Here is a 16,125-nt window from a genome sequence, read left to right as displayed (position 1 = left end):
TGATGTCACCTTTGTATTGTCCGGTGACATCAAGCCCACAACTTAGTAATGGAGAAGCGTTTACATGACACCTATCCATTACTTATCCTATAGTTATATGGTAAATAAAGACACAGCCAGAATAAAATTTGTTAATCATCTTAATTAACCATACTTACAACTTTGCCTAATCCTCCATCTCCTGCAAAAAAAACTAAAATAAACCAACATAAATACTCCCTGTCCGATGTAGTCCAATTACCGAGTGTCCCACGACGAGTCCAGCTCTGCTACATCTGGATGCCTTTGGCTGAACAGTGGCAATATGCCACCATCCAGCCTGACCTCCAGACACTGCAGAGCTTTTAGATGACCACCTGCACTTCAGTTCTCACGATCAGCTGACCGTGAGAACTTTGCTACTGACCGGAGATAACCCCCGGTGGTCACGTGCACGGCAGTTCTCACAGTCAGCCGATCTCATCGCGAGAACTGCAGTGTATGCGAACTTCCAGCTGTGGCAGAAGGTAAGACATATTGACTATTTTAACTGAGCGTCTCCGCAACATGCTGCGGTCTGGAAAGAGTCGCCGCATGTCCGTTTACGCAGGGAGCCGCAGGCGTCTTTTAATGCGTAGTGGAGATGGGATTTCTTAAAATCCCATCCACTATGCTGTAACATCTGGATGCTGCGGGTTTGGGCTGGACACCGTGTCAATCCCGCAGCGTTTACTGAGCGTGGAAACATACCCTAAGATAAGATATCTGTGTACAGATCTAATAATCTACAAAAACATGGAGGTCATAGGGGGTTGTAATATACGGTTTTAAGTTCATAGTCTTGCAGAACCTTTTCCACCAAGACCTGGAGAAACTCACTGGTGTGATGAGCTTTGGTGTCTTTTACTGCCAATGTCTTGGTAACTATTTCATTTTTGTCACAAACAAATCGGACATTGATGGCAAAATAGTTCACTCCATCCATCCATTTTAAGAAACAGCGTCCCTTGAGAGTTTTTTTAAGTTCTTCCTTTTGTTTAAAAGCTTCTTCGATTACTAATTTTCTAATACTCTCTCTCCAGAGAAACAGCAAGCTTACGGGCCATTTCCCCATTCAGACACATAAAAGCTGGTCGTGAAAATAATGAAATAGGCACACTATCCTTTACAACAAGCTCTATGATCTGTTTTTTAAATGTATCTACTGTCATTGTCACAGTAACTTTGTCAGTGACAAAATATCTTGCAACTGATGGCTGCAAAGTTCTCTGCTCCTTTGTTTGGCTGGAAGAGCTGGGCAGTGGTTCATTGGTTTGGATACAGTCTCTCATCCACTGCTTTCAGTACTTCTGGATGAAAGCGCTGTAAATGTCTCTTTAGATTAGAAGCTCTGGTAGGAGCATTTTTATCTTTGCCTGAATATGCACTGATCTTGGCTTCACAGCATTTGTTTTCGTCTGGATCATTTGTCATACACTGACAGACATAATGTTTTCTATCTTGAGTGATGGTGAAATGTTCAAATACAGCTGATTTAATGTGACGCTTCTTTGACATTCTCAGGTTTTTAATTCTGCATTCACAATCCAAATGACAATTGTTTTTCCTAAAAACAATTGTACAAAATTATTGCCAGGTCGTACAACTGATATAGTGGTCAGTAATACTGTTATTCCTCATGTACTCAGTTAACTGATGCAAAGTTTGTTGAAAGGATAATACTTCTTACAGTCTTCCTCTTCTGAGTAGCAGCTGTGAGATGCTTGGAAGACGCACACCTAGTAAATATCTAGTCTAGAGGAGGAGCTTTACTACTAAGAATTTGCAACACATTTTCACTTTGTTTCATACATTGTAAGTAGGGGGGTTGGGGCAGCATGAGGTTAACCAAGTATAAGATTAGATAAGGGCAGTGGAGAACAGTGACACACAAGAAATAAGAAATGTCTCTATCTCCAGCAGAACTGCTTATCACTGTTGTTCATAGTTTGATAGAACATATATATTTGAGTAACATTTATAAAATTCATATGAAAGTTCAATTATGAAATATTAATACAATTTTTTTTTTTTTTTAAAGCTGGAGTCGGTACATTTCCACCAACTCCGACTCCAACCAAAACTAACTCCGACTCCACAACTCCGACTCCACAGCCCTGGCTGTAGGGTAAATTTATTTTGTTCCGCAAGGAGTCAAAAAACAGATATGGTCCAACGTTTCGACCGGGAGCCATCTTTGTCAGAGACTTCTGTTGTGGGTGCAGGTGGGAATAAATTTAGTAGAGCAAGAACATGTATCGGAAGATCTTTCATGTCAAGGAGGTCCTCTGTGGAGCAAGGAATCGGGAAAATGCAGTAAGCGGGGTGTAAGGTCTGAGAAACCTACGTGAACCCTAGTGACCACCTTGTTTCCGTTACTTGGTCATCTCCGCCATGTGTAGCTTTCTAAGGATTCACCTTTCCCCCTTTTTTGTACTCTTGTCAATCTGATTTTCTCCTCGGTTAATTTGCAGTAATGAACACAACAATAGTGTCAGTGTTCACTGGAATCGCGTTAAGAACGGTCAACTACTCCCGTTCAGCTCTTCGGCTCACATCGGCCTCGGGGTTGTCACACACTAGAGGGATATGCTGCCTAAATATTTCATTCATTTATAACTCAGTGGAGATGTACAATCAATCTGTTGTCATATCAGACTCAATGTAGACATACATTATACATATATCAAACATTGCAAAAGTGCAAATGGGACCATTTAAAGGGCCAGTCCTCTCGTCCATGTGACCAATCTGAGGGACCACAAATATGATCATAGAGCATAGCAATTTGTGAATGCTCCTCTCCCACTAAATGTTGTACATGAATGGCTGGGTGGATTCAGGAATAATATTTAACATTGTATTTGGGGTGAGTTGAATGCACATGATTAGTGATGAGCGAACGTGCTCGGATAAGGTGTTATCCGAGCATGCTCGTGTACGAGGTGTCTTCAGTGTGCTCGAAAAATATGTTCGAGTCCCCGTGGCTGCATATCTCTTGGCTGATTGTGTTGCGAAACATGCAGTCGTGGGAACTCGGAACATATTATTCGAGCATGCCGAAGACACTGTTAGCACACGAGCATGCTCGCTCATCATCACTAGACGTGTTGCTGAAAATATTGTGGGGTAGGTGTCACCAAGACATGTCGTGATGTGGACGCATCTTGAAAATTGACTTCTCTTCATCCTCACCGATGCAAGGTGCTGTTATATTGCTGCATGAAATTTGTCAGGTTGCAGTAAACCAGAACAGTCTTGGGATGGTAGTGGCAACCCTATTGGAGCAAGTGTGGTCAGGAATGATGTATATGGGCAATATCAGGAGAGCAATCAATGTGAGGAAACTAGGGATGAGTTGGGAGTAATCCAGAGGTCAGGATGGGAGAGGGACCAAAACTACTACGACATGCATGCCAACTTTTAAGGTATGTTCACATGGCATTTTTTTTTCTTTTCCCCCAGCTGTTAAAAGTAATAAGACTTTCAAGTGTTAACTGCTTCCAGGTAGTTGTTTTTGTTTTGTTTTTTGGTCTTTTACTGTAATTGACAGAGCATCTTCCTAGTGGATAATGCTTGAATGGTTTGTTCTCTTCTTTTAACCACTTTGGTGTTCTTGGAAATCCAACATGGTTAAATGCTCAAACGCCTAAACATATGAACAGTCCGCCTATAAATGATATATATGTGCACACAGTGATTTTTAGATACCAGCTGTCAAGTGTCAATTTCAGGAAAGCACAATTTTCCCAAAGCAACTTTGCCATGGTCATTGCAGTAGCTCTGCCACCGGCATGGTTTCCTCTACTCTGAAGTATAAAGAGTGGGTAGCTTCCGCTCTAAGAATGAGTGTCACTTTTTAAAAGCTTCTGAGTTTCCGAACCGTCAAGTGGATAAAAGGTGACCTAAGATGGAACTCGTGTATTATGTTCATTTTATGGTGCAGTTTCGGGGTGGAATTCACCTGAAAGAGGTCATGTGTACGTAACCTGGGTGCAGGGTAATGCTGCACCCAGTCTCTGGAGGATCTTTTTTCTTGAAGACTCGGAAGACTTTCTGATGGTTATTGGCAGATGTGTACTCAGCATAGTATCCTGAAGGCAAGGCAGGAATATCCAAGAGCAGTACTATTACAGGACCTGACATCCAAAGTCCGAAAAGGAAAAGCCACAATCCTCAGCTGATGTGTGCCAGGCCGATGCTGCTTTCTCAAAAGAGCCAACGTTTAAACCAAAGGAACTGTGACAGGAATCGGGTATTGAGGACACGTGGCAACCATACAGTCTTTGAGAGCAGAGACTGCTTAGATAAATACTAATGATACTGTGAATGTGCGGTCATGATCTAGTAATGCCATCCTTCATGGCACATGAGTGTCATTGATGCAGCTCCAGATGAGCATCGTGGATTTTGAGGGACTCTCGCTGGCTATACTCCTTGGTCAGATTGAGTCAGGAATCTTTCTTACATTCTGTTCGTTTTGTTAAGCCAGGAACAAGATGAGCCATTTCCAGGCCTTCAGATAATGGGGTTGGGAACAAAAATATGCACAGTCCTACGTTTTATTTTCATGTTCGCATTAGTGGAATCTGGCATCGCTTCATTCTTGTTCAAGGGATTCCTCAAGGTCCTGAAGAGATGTACTGTGCTGCAGGCACACTTAGTACGGGGTAAGAGGCGTTCATCTGTACCTCATTGAGAACCTGGCCGACTATAGAGGAACTATCGCATTACTAGAACAGCAATAAATGCATTTAGAGTGGTGTGAATGACATGTCGCAACAGGGTAAGATTTCCTGTTCACCGGTAGGGTCTTCCATAATGTTGTTTCGTGGACTGCTTTCAAAACTTGCACAGTAAAGGGGTCTAACCCTTAGCTTTCTTTCACTCAGCCATAGGGAAAGAACAGTAATCTGAATTGGTCAATATTTCTCCAGTTTTTCCAAGGAGCCTCCAATTTGCCATTTAATTTCTAATTCTCCATCAAGGGCCGTTTTCTTGTAAGATTACACAACTCTTGGCCCAGTGTTCACTGCTTATCGTTAATGTCTTGCAGCGTGTTTTTATTCTTGCTCTATCTAGTAATTCATTTTCTGTGTAATGGTTACCCACATGGGATCAGCAGGCTTATATTACCAAATTTATTTTTTAATATTTGGACCTTTTAATTTTGAAGACCATGTCCACAGAGGCTCTTCTCATTTTCTGAAGTGATGTCATATGATCATTTACGAGAAGTGGGTCTGATCTTTGGCAATGAGGAAGCAACAGCACTGATTCTTTCCAAAATATCTTACTTAGCCATAGGATTTAAATGATTGTGGCTGCTCGGAGCGAATTGAAACCAAAGGTTAATTTCAAATGCCCTTTCTACACATACTTGCATGCTTTTACTGAGGTTATTAATGGTCGCCTGGGGACAGTCCTGCCAAGCTGAATGCATTTGGCAAGATGCATTGCTGGCAGCTCCTGTGCAATTGCCGACCAATGACATCCCAGATATGATCGCCGTGAGACAAGTCCAGAGATTATGCTAAAATGGCCTGCATGTTTAGCCCACGTTGGTGTAACACCCCAGGTTGTTACAGTGGCACTGCTTTCCTCACGGGCAAAGTGATGTCACGCTTGGAAGCAAAGGAAGATCATCTTTATCAGGCATCAAACACAAGCATACAACACTCCAGGCCAAAAGGGGAGCTCTAATCCAACTTATGGGTGGTGTGTGTGATATATATAATATACAGTTAGGTCCATATATATATTTGGACAGAGACAACATTTTTCTAATTTTGGTTATAGACATTACCACAACGAATTTTAAACAAAACAATTCAGATGCAGTTGAAGTTCAGACTTTCAGCTTTCATTTGTGGGTATCCACATTAAAATTGGATGAAGGGTTTAGGCATTTCAGCTCCTTAACATGTGCCACCCTGTTTTTAAAGGGACCAAAAGTAATTGGACAATTGACTCCAAGGCTATTTCATGGACGGGTGTGGGCAATAACTTTGTTAGGTCATTCTCAATTAAGCAGATAAAAGGCCTGGAGTTGATTTGAGGTGTGGTACTTGCATTTGGAAGGTTTTGCTGTGAAGTAAACATGCGGTCAAAGGAGCTCTCCATGCAGGTGAAACAAGCCATCCTTAAGCTGCGAAAACAGAAAAAACCCATCCGAGAAATTGCTACAATATTAGGAGTGGCAAAATCTACAGTTTGGTACATCCTGAGAGAGAAAGAAGGCACTGGTGAACTCATCAATGCAAAAAGACCTGGGAGTCCACGGAAGACAACAGGGGTGGATGATCACAGAATAATCTCCATGGTGAAGAGAAACCCCTTCACAACAGCCAACCAAGTGAACCAGGAGGTAGGTGTATCAATATCCAAATCTACCATAAAGAGAAGACTGCATGAAAGTAACTACAGAGGGTTCACTGCACGGTGCAGCCAATCATAAGCATCAAGAATAAAAAGGCTAGACTGCACTTTGCTAAAAAACATCTAAAAAAGCCAGCACAGTTCTGGAAGAACATTCTATGGACAGATGAAACAAAGATCAACCTCTACCAGAATGATGGAAAGAGAAAAGTATGGCAAAGACGTGGTACAGCTCATGATCCAAAGCATACCACATCATCTGTAAAACACTGCAGAGGCAATGTCATGGCTTGGGCATGCATGGCTGCCAGTGGCACTGGGTCACTAGTGTTTATTGATGATGTGACACAGGACAAAAGCAGCCGAATGAATTCTGAGGTATTCAGAGCCATACTGTGTGCTCAGATCCAGCCAAATGCAGCAAAACGGATTGGTCGTCGTTTCCTACTACAGATGGACAATGACCCAAAACATAAAGACAAGGCAACCCAGGAGTTTATTAAAGCAATGAAGTGGAATATTCTTGAATGGCCAAGTCAGTCACCTGATCTCAACCCAATTGAGCATGCATTTCACTTGTTAAAGACTAAACTTCAGACAAAAAGGCCCACAAACAAACAGCAACTGAAAACCACCGCAGTGAAGGCCTGGCAGAGCATCAAAAAGGAGGAAACACAGCGTCTGGTGATGTTCATGAGTTCAAGGCTTCAGGCAGTCATTGCCAACAAAGGGTTTTCAACCAAGTACTAAAAATGAAAATTTTATTTAAAATTATTGAATCTGTCCAATTACTTTTGGACCCTTTAAAAACAGGGTGGCACATGTTAAGGAACAAACTCCTAAACCCTTCATCCAATTTTAATGTGGATACTCTCAAATGAAAGCTGAAAGTCTGAACTTCAGCTGCATCTGAATTGTTTTGTTTAAAATTCATTTTGGTAATCTCTATAACCAAAATTAGAAAAATGTTGTCTCTGTCCAAATATATATGGACCTAACTGTATAATCTATATCTCTATCTAATGCACGCACACAATTTTGATTGGTCTGGAGGGTTAGAGTGCCAGACAGCGGACTGGAACAGTCTGAGGCAGAATGACTTGAGGGGCCGTGCAGCCAAGAGGGAGCTGCAGCTCCTGGATTGAGAGAATACAGAAAGGAGAACACATTGTAGAGAGCGTGCAGGAGAGCGGAGCACAGGAGAGAAAGAACTGAGGAGAATAGTTGCAACTAACCTACCTCCCTGCAGAGCGCTGACACCCGTAGCCAGAAGACCGAGGTTGTCGGACTCTACGAGGCACTGCACGTCACCTGTATGCCCTAACACCTGGTGACACAGTGGCGCATAGAGCCCTGGTTGTGATAGAGACCCGGTAAAAAGGCTCGAGCCACCTGTCATACGGGTTAGTGTCCTACCCTTTAAGGAGGACAGAGAGAACCGTAAGGACCTTGACAGAAGCCATAGGCAGCAAGGGACTACACCACCGTGCTAGTAGGAAGGCTTCTAACTCCACCTGGTAAAGGAGACTCTGAACTCTCTTTGAAGCCGACCGGACCCTGCCTGTACCTGCGATCTGGTGCCCTGGACTGTGAATGCTTGAATACTTCAGTAAACCAGGTAAAGAGACTGCAAACCTGTGTCCTCCGTTCTTTACTGCACCACTCACCATCCTCATCTACACATCGGGAGCCCTGGGGACCTACTTCATCTGTAGGAAGTTATATCATCTTAACTGCCATAACATCACCCCAGTGGACCCCTTTAAGTAGCGTTGGTCCCCTCTGACCAAATACCACAGGTGGCGTCACGAACAAACCTTATTATCAAAACCCCATTAAAGACTATCCCTTCTTCTTGGGCACCCAGGGCCACGGACCGGGTCACAGCCACCGTGACATCCCCTTTAAGTACAGGAACCAATACCAAGTACCCCATGGCCCTGGCGGGCGTCACATTGGCTGCTCACCAGCAATGTGTAACTTGGCATTGTTGTACTGAGAAAACTGCTCCTAGGACACAAACGTTGCCTCGTGACGGCTTCTTCATGGTGCTGGCCACGTGGTCTCCAGCTCAATCTTCTGCACTCATTGTTTCCAAGACAAAAGCGGGATTAATCACTGAGAATAAAATTCCATTGCCATCTTCTGCTCCATTATAGCTTGTGAGATCAATGACGCACTTATAACTTGACAGTGTTGCAAACTCCTGATCGTTTGTGCAGAAACTGTTTAACGCCTTAGTCTTGGAGACATCTGACTTCACTTGCAGTAAATTATGGATCACCGTGTACTATTCTTCGAATATAACGAGTTTGTGGGCAATGCCTTGAAGCCCTCACAAGGGGACGTTGCACCAATGGTCCTCCTTGAATTATCATTGTAGATAACAATGTACGGTAGTCGGACCTCTCGTCTTTATTCCAGGTGCACTGTCGGCTCAACATTACATTACATTGATTGGGTAGTAAAGTCAGTGGTGCGTCCAAATTGTCCCACTAGCTGCTTTTCATCACACAAGGCAACATGTTTCTGGTGTTAGTGAGACACCTGCATGGCCTAAATGTGCGCCCATAGCTGCAGCGTCTCCAGACTTGCCTCCCATCCAGCACATCTTGGACGTCATTGGTCAGTGATCACACAGGAGCTGCCAGCAGCGGATCCTGATTTGCCCAACTTAATTTCTTCGGAAGAACCTTCATCAGAAGACCAATAATAACCTTAGTGATGGCAGCCGAGGCTGGAAGTGCTGGGATTTCTGCACATGGCTCGTACGCTTTACTATATTAATCGAGTGTTTTAGATGTTTTGGGTTTGTGTTGTGTTTTTTTTTGTTTGTTTGTTTTTTTTTATAATAAAAAAAAAATAAAACAAAAATGGGCCGTCAACCAACCATGTACTTAAAATTAGTAGGAAGTGTCCAGTCAGAAAAAGGTAGCCATAAGATGAAGTGAAGCTCAATGAATGGCGTACAGTACAACCCTTGTATTCTATTACTCTACACAAGTACACTGACCAAACCTGGTGACTTTCCTCCATGTGATTTCACATTGAATGATGCAGTTTCAAGTTGTTTGATGTTATCTAAAGCGTGGTGCAACACACCCTACAGCACTTTTTGTACCAATCAGTAAAATATCTTTTGATCCTTTTAAATAACTCAATGCTAAAAAAAGATAGCTTTGTTTACGAGGTACAGTCATGGCCGAAACTGTTGAAGAAAATGAAATTGTTCCAGAAAATGAAGTATTTCTTCACGAAAATTATTGCAATTACACATGTGTAACAAAACATGAGTGTTTCCTTCGTGTGTATTAGACCACAAGGGGAGGGGGAGGCAAATTGGACAAATCGATATAGTTGTCACCACCTACTATAAAGGTCCAATTTTATCAGAGGGTTTTCGAAGGAGTTTAACAAACATGGCTGTAGGATGTTGGGTGCCAAAGGATAGACATCTATAGCATTTTACCTCACTGGGCATCATGGAGGTATGGTGGTGTATTGCTAGGACCATTGTGACAGCTGCTTGTCACTAAAGTAGCATCCTTGATAAGATCAAGGATCGTGCCATGTCCTCCCCTGTTGGCGCATTTGTACCCAAGTTCATTAGAGAGGTTGGGTACTGATGGTGGTGATCTCGGGATGATGCCAAATTTCTAGGACCATTGTGGCTCCCACAGTTCTCTTAAAGTTGTATTGGTGATCAGAAAGTGATATGCCACATAGTCCTATTTTGGCTTCTTGTACATTAGGCATAGATGTTGGGTATTTTAATTAGTACCAGAAAACCTCTAGAGGTCAATTGTAATCCCCACCCCCACAAATCAACAAAAATGGTGTTCCATTTTATCGACTGTTGACCTATTTGGTCCCGAGAACAACGGAGACCCTGATGGCATAGGGTATGTCTTTTAGGATGACCATTGTTCTCCAGAACAAAGTAGCTTTGGCGACTTAGAAAATGCTTCTTCATCCCATTGGCCGAAAGACCAATAGAGAGACTGATAAACCCCCGTGATCTTTGGCAAAAACGTAGCCTATTTGTAGGAGAGTTCTAAGACGAGTTACTGAAATTAAGTGGTATCTGGATGGGATAGGACCGTAACCTTTATTTATTTTTTTTCAGTGGAGGGCACATGATTGGCCTTTGATTCTGTGTCCTTAGACACCTGTTATGGACAGGACTCTAGAAGTCAAACCTCATCGGTGGCTGTTGTGTCGTGGTCTACTGAGAAAGATCAAACTCCAAACTAGTGACTGAGTAGAAAACTCTTTTAAGTGATTTCTATATTTTCATTGTTATGTGACGCAGTAAGAACTAGGAGATCAAATCCCCACCCTGTGTGATGCAGTCCAGTAGGACGTGTGCTCTAAGCATTGACCAAAGCTGATAGTTTAGTAGTCTGCCAAGAGGTGATGCATAAGCCATCTCCTCTCCATACATTAAAGGATTTCTGCTCCAGAGTCCAGTGATGGTAGCACCATGCATGGTGATCTGATATCCATTCCATTAAAAATACATTCTAAACAGTTCTTGAGCTGACATGACTTCCAGCGTTTTTATGATAAACTTAGACCCCAGCAGGACCTTTGCTCAAATAGTTTCTTTGAATCTTGCAGACCCCTAAAGGAACCTGTCTGGATTCTGTTAAATTGGCCATAGACATTGGATATCGTCACATTGACGGGGCCTTTGTGTATTGCAATGAGCACGAGGTCGGAGCGGCTATAAGGGCAAAAATAGCTGAAGGAAAGGTGACGAGAGAAGACATCTTCTACTGTGGAAAGGTATGTGGGCCAACTGGTACATAACAGTAAATTAATGCTCTTCTTACCCATTTATAGGACATCATCGATGAATCTGCAACAGTTAAATTCCCAGAAGTCTCTATAGTGAAATCCAAATTTTGTTCAATAGTACTTTTAGTCTTGGCCAAGAAAAAGCTTGTTATTTCGAAGAAAAATTTTCAGTAAATGGATGAGTTACCGAGAACTCTCTTGGCAGATGATGTTCTGTTTTTGTTTTTTTTATGAAGGTCCTCTGCTAAAGAGCGACTTCCATGACCTCTCTCAATTACAAGAAAGGCCACATCATTGGTTTTCTACTTAGGAGGCCATTTCGGAAATCTCCTTTTAATTTTCCAGGAATTAAATGTCCTGCTGAATAATTATTTTTTTTTTTCTGAGCAATTTTGTTCCAGAACTTTGAGTTTTCCAAATTCTCTTCTTCGCGTGGAGTGTTAAAGGCACCAATAATGCTGTTTTTTTTTTTTGCTTGTTTGTTTTCTGTAAAATAGAAGTCGATTTATATTATTTTTTTTTCCCTGTTTTAATATTTGATATTTTTAATGTTTTCAGCTTTGGAATACCTGTCATCCTCCGGAACTTGTACGACCAACTTTGGAAAAAACACTAAAGACGTTAGGTTTGGACTATGTGGATTTATATATAGTCGAGCTGCCGATGGCTTTCAAGGTAAGCCGTGTTATTTATTTATTTTTCCCATTAAACGATTATGCTCTCCATACACATTATGGCATTTTTTTTTTTTCCCCACTTGTTTCCCAAACTATAAAAAACTGTCTTTCTTCATTCTTCAGTTGTCCACTCTTACTGTCTAATTGTATGAATCTGATTACATTTTCTATTTATTTTTTTTATTTATTTTTTACGCAGCCCGGTGACGCTATTTATCCAAGAGATGACAATGGAAAGTACCTGTATCACAAGACTGATCTGTGTGCTACTTGGGAGGTAAGGAAACATGTACTGTGGTATCCTGCAGGTGTGTGCGCTGTGCTGGCAGGAGGGGGCACCAGAGAGCGAGAGCAGCCCGTGTGCGCTGTGCTGGCAGGAGCGTGCGCCAGAGAGCGAGAGCAGCCCGTGTGCACTATGCTGTCAGGAGGGGGCACCAGAATATGAGAGCAAGCCAGTGTGCGCTGTGCTGGCAGGAGGGGGCACCAGAGTGCAAGATCAGCCTGTGCGCTGTGCTGGCAGGAGCGTGCGCAAGAGAGCGAGAGCAGCCAGTGTGCGCTGTGCTGGCAGGAGCGTGCGCCAGAGAGCGAGAGCAGCCCGTGTGAGCTGTGCTGGCAGGAGCGTGCACCAGAGTGCAAGATCAGCCTGTGCGCTGTGCTGGCAGGAGCGTGCGCCAGAGAGCGAGAGCAGCCCGTGTGAGCTGTGCTGGCAGGAGCGTGCACCAGAGAGCGAGTGCAGCCAGTGTGCGCTGTGCTGGCAGGAGCGTGCGCCAGAGCGAGAGCAGCCCATGTGCGCTGTGCTGGCAGGAGCATGCGCCAGAGCGAGAGCAGCCCGTGTGCGCTGTGCTGGCAGGAGCGTGCGCCAGAGAGTCGGAGCATGCACGAGTCGATGTGCTCAGTGAACTTTGGAGGAACATTTCTTGGTCCGACCTGCTGACAGGCACCGTAGGAGCTGTAATTTGTAATAAAGGAGGTGTTGTGACTTTTTCGGGCACTAGACATTGGTGTACGGAGGACCATAATGGAGATGAGTCGGTTTTGTTGCTGGTGTTTATCTAGATTTTAACTGTAAATTATTGTAATTTATTTTATATTTTTTTGGCCCAGGCTTTAGAAGAGTGTAAAGATGCCGGGCTTGTAAAATCCTTGGGAGTTTCCAACTTTAACCGTAGACAGCTTGAGCTGATTCTCAATAAGCCGGGCTTGAAGCACAAACCCACATCCAACCAGGTGAGTAGGAGAAAAGTCCGACAAACCCGACGATTGCAGCAGAGTCTTCTCGCGCTCTAATGTGTATGGGGGGGCTTCTTGATTCTTCCACAACAGATGATTTTAGGCAGTTGTTCTGGGGGGGAGGCTGTCAATAGAGGAGTCTGTCAGCAGCTCCTTCATGGAGAGCACCAGGGCGATCAGCCGCACCAAGTGCTCTTGTGTATGGGGCAGTTGGGAGGAATGGCTGTTGGCTGAGCATTCTGTCAAATGACAGTTATCTAGCGTGCATTGCCAGTCTTATGGGGTTGAGTTTGGCCATGGGTGCATCTCGTGGGCCACATGGGGGTCTTATGATCTGTGTTTGCAGGTTGAATGCCATCCGTATTTCACTCAGCCGAAGTTACTGGAGTTCTGCCGACAGCATGAAATTGTCATTGTGGGATACAGTCCTATTGGGACATGTCGTGACGAGGCCTGGTAGGTGGTGTTATATCCTCGCTGCATTATGGCTTACAGTAAACCACATCCTCAGTAGATCCTAACCCTCTGCTAGAAACCTGCCTGCCGTCCTAAACGGCCAATTTTGGAAAAAGCATGCAATGGAGGCAGCACAACTGCTTTTCATTTACTGACTTTCTAGAAGTACTACATCACACAAAGTATATTTAGTTTCTATAATACCTGGTGGTCTAGTGGTTAAAGCACCGACTGTAATCCGTGGTAGTCTAGTGGTTAGCACGCACTCTGCAAACTCTGGTGGTCTAGTGGTTAAAGTACCGACTGATCCGTGGTGGTCTAGTGGTTAGCATGCACTGTCCGCAATCCTAAATTAAGCGGGCCATATAGCTGTGTGACTATATATAGTACCGCTCAGTATGTAATAGAGCTTGTACAATGAATCGTTGTAGGGTAAATGTGTCCTCGCCGCCTCTTCTGGAAGATCCAACGTTAAATCGCATCGGCAAAAAGTATAGCAAGACGGCCGCGCAAGTTGCATTACGATTTAACGTTCAGAGAGGGGTCGTCGTCATTCCAAAAAGCTTTAATCCAGAAAGGATCAGAGAGAACTTCCAGGTAAGAAGCTTCATAAATCTGTATGTGAGAGCAAGGAGCTCCTCCTAGTGGTGGCCGAGTGTAGGAGCACCGTATGGCAGTGTTGTGCGCTGCTTAGTGGCGTTAGTTATGTGTACAGTATGGAAGTATTTATAATGTTTACTTTATAGCGATGTCACTGTGTGCATCTCAAATTATACCAAAAAAGCTGAAACTGTGTGTAATATGACTTTGCTGACACAGCGCCCTTCCCAATCACTGCAGAACCACGCTCTCCTCCAACCCGACACTGATCTATCTAATCGGCGCAGGGCAAGAGATAGTGCTGCCAGGACCTGCATGAATATTGCACCTGACCCTTCTTCTGACTAGCTGAAACCAGGTTCTCGTCTGGGCCATTTTTCCATTTCCCAACCAGACACATTTTGGGATACTTTTTTCCCATTCAGATATTCATATAGCATTTGCTTCTTTTTTATACATATATACATGGGGGTTAATTTTTATGTGTGTTCTGATTTTGACAAAAAAATGTAAAGAAAATTAGGAAATGTGGGTCTAAACATGAATACATGTTTTATAGGTTTCCCTTGTAACTGGGGCTGTAAGATCAGCCCTTTCCAGCTCCCTCCCTACACCCAGTAATCGTATGATCAAAGGGTCTAGAGAAGGAAGAACTGTCAGTGGTTCCTTATCTTCATAGCAATATGTCTACTAATTCCCTTTTCTACCCCAGTGCATTAAAATTGGTTAAACAAACTCCTCTCACCTAAATTTTGTTAAGAATGAATTGTTTCACACTCATTCTGAATGCACTTGGGCTTATGTGATATATATATATATTTATTTATTTATTTATATTTAATATTTTTTTTCTCAGATATTTGACTTCTCGCTGACTGACCAGGAAATGGAGGACATTGAAGCGCTAAACAAAAATATTCGTTACGTCGAGCTACTAATGTGAGTGTATAACCGATCGCTCATTTTACACCTTTCAGGTAGAGACTGAATACTGTTCTTCAGCACTAAAATCCTGCGCATGTGCCGTGTGACCACCCGACAGCGCGTGCGCAGTGGTCTCCTAGATCTGGGCGGCAGCATCGGTGTCCTCTTCCCGGTGTAGCACTCAATGTTTGCATGTGCAGTCTCAATCTGATGCTGTTGCCCGGTGCGTGTGCCATGTGATCATGGGATGGCGCCTGCTTAAAGAGAAATGTTACTGTTGGTAATCACTGAGACAGGAGTCTTGACAATTTTGACAGGCGCAAATGAGGTACCAGTTCTTCACCTTTTTTGTTTTCCAACACAATAGGCAAAAGACTAGTTGAGCAACCATGTTAGAGCAGTTGGTGGAGTCATCAGTCATTGTTTCTTTAGGTGGAGAGACCATCCGGAATATCCCTTCAATGACGAGTACTGAGGTGTGACCTACAGGATTATTCCTCCAGTCAGCTTTCGAGTAAGGAGAATCCATGCCGAGACCTCCGTCCAGCAAAGGACCAGCCTCGGAGAGGAACATCTGCCGCTATAATCCTTTTCACTCCTTCCGACTCCAGTCCACATTGGTATAATGTAACCAAATTTTAATAAACATTTATTTATACAAGTTTGTGTTATTGATTTTGTCACTAAATTATATCCAGCCATCAACGTATAGGTATCTAATCGATTGGGGGGAGGGCGTAACCATTTTGGGATAACTGGGTGACAATCACTGTAGCTACTAGAAGTGATACTTTCCAGGTGGTATCGGTAGGCTTGTACATGTTAAATCTCTCCTCTTTTTTTTTTTTTTTTGGAGATGCCACTCAGAAATAGTAATTTTAGACCATCTGCAGGCATCTTCTAAATACCATGGGTACCTTCTTCTTTTTGTTAGGGAGGAGGGTGAAATCAAGCGACTGTTTCCACACTTTCTCCAGCTGAGAAGGACAAGTAGAGCATCCAGAAGAAGACATGATGCCATCTTCTGTTGGAGTGTCCATGA

The 16,125-nt window shown here is 43.3% G+C and overlaps 1 protein-coding gene across 2 annotated transcripts in view; it reads left to right on the top strand.

Moving 5' to 3' along the window:
- The window catches only part of LOC143776978 (aldo-keto reductase family 1 member D1-like), a 33,872-nt gene extending 18,128 nt beyond the window's left edge, over nucleotides 1-15,744 (top strand). For both annotated transcript variants that reach the window (XM_077266861.1, XM_077266860.1), the window contains exons 2-9: nucleotides 11,017-11,184; nucleotides 11,755-11,871; nucleotides 12,073-12,150; nucleotides 12,978-13,100; nucleotides 13,450-13,559; nucleotides 13,991-14,156; nucleotides 15,016-15,098; nucleotides 15,516-15,744. In XM_077266861.1, coding sequence (XP_077122976.1) covers nucleotides 11,860-11,871; nucleotides 12,073-12,150; nucleotides 12,978-13,100; nucleotides 13,450-13,559; nucleotides 13,991-14,156; nucleotides 15,016-15,098; nucleotides 15,516-15,558 — 615 coding nt within the window. In that variant the 5' untranslated portion in view covers nucleotides 11,017-11,184; nucleotides 11,755-11,859 and the 3' untranslated portion in view covers nucleotides 15,559-15,744. The remainder of the gene's footprint in view (nucleotides 1-11,016; nucleotides 11,185-11,754; nucleotides 11,872-12,072; nucleotides 12,151-12,977; nucleotides 13,101-13,449; nucleotides 13,560-13,990; nucleotides 14,157-15,015; nucleotides 15,099-15,515) is intronic.
- The last annotated feature ends 381 nt before the right edge of the window (nucleotides 15,745-16,125 follow it).

The sequence above is a fragment of the Ranitomeya variabilis genome, chromosome 5 (assembly GCF_051348905.1).
Source record: "Ranitomeya variabilis isolate aRanVar5 chromosome 5, aRanVar5.hap1, whole genome shotgun sequence".
Lineage (NCBI taxonomy): Eukaryota > Metazoa > Chordata > Amphibia > Anura > Dendrobatidae > Ranitomeya > Ranitomeya variabilis.
The sequence above is the reverse complement of the archived record's forward strand: the minus strand, read 5'-3'. Positions and strand labels throughout refer to the sequence as shown.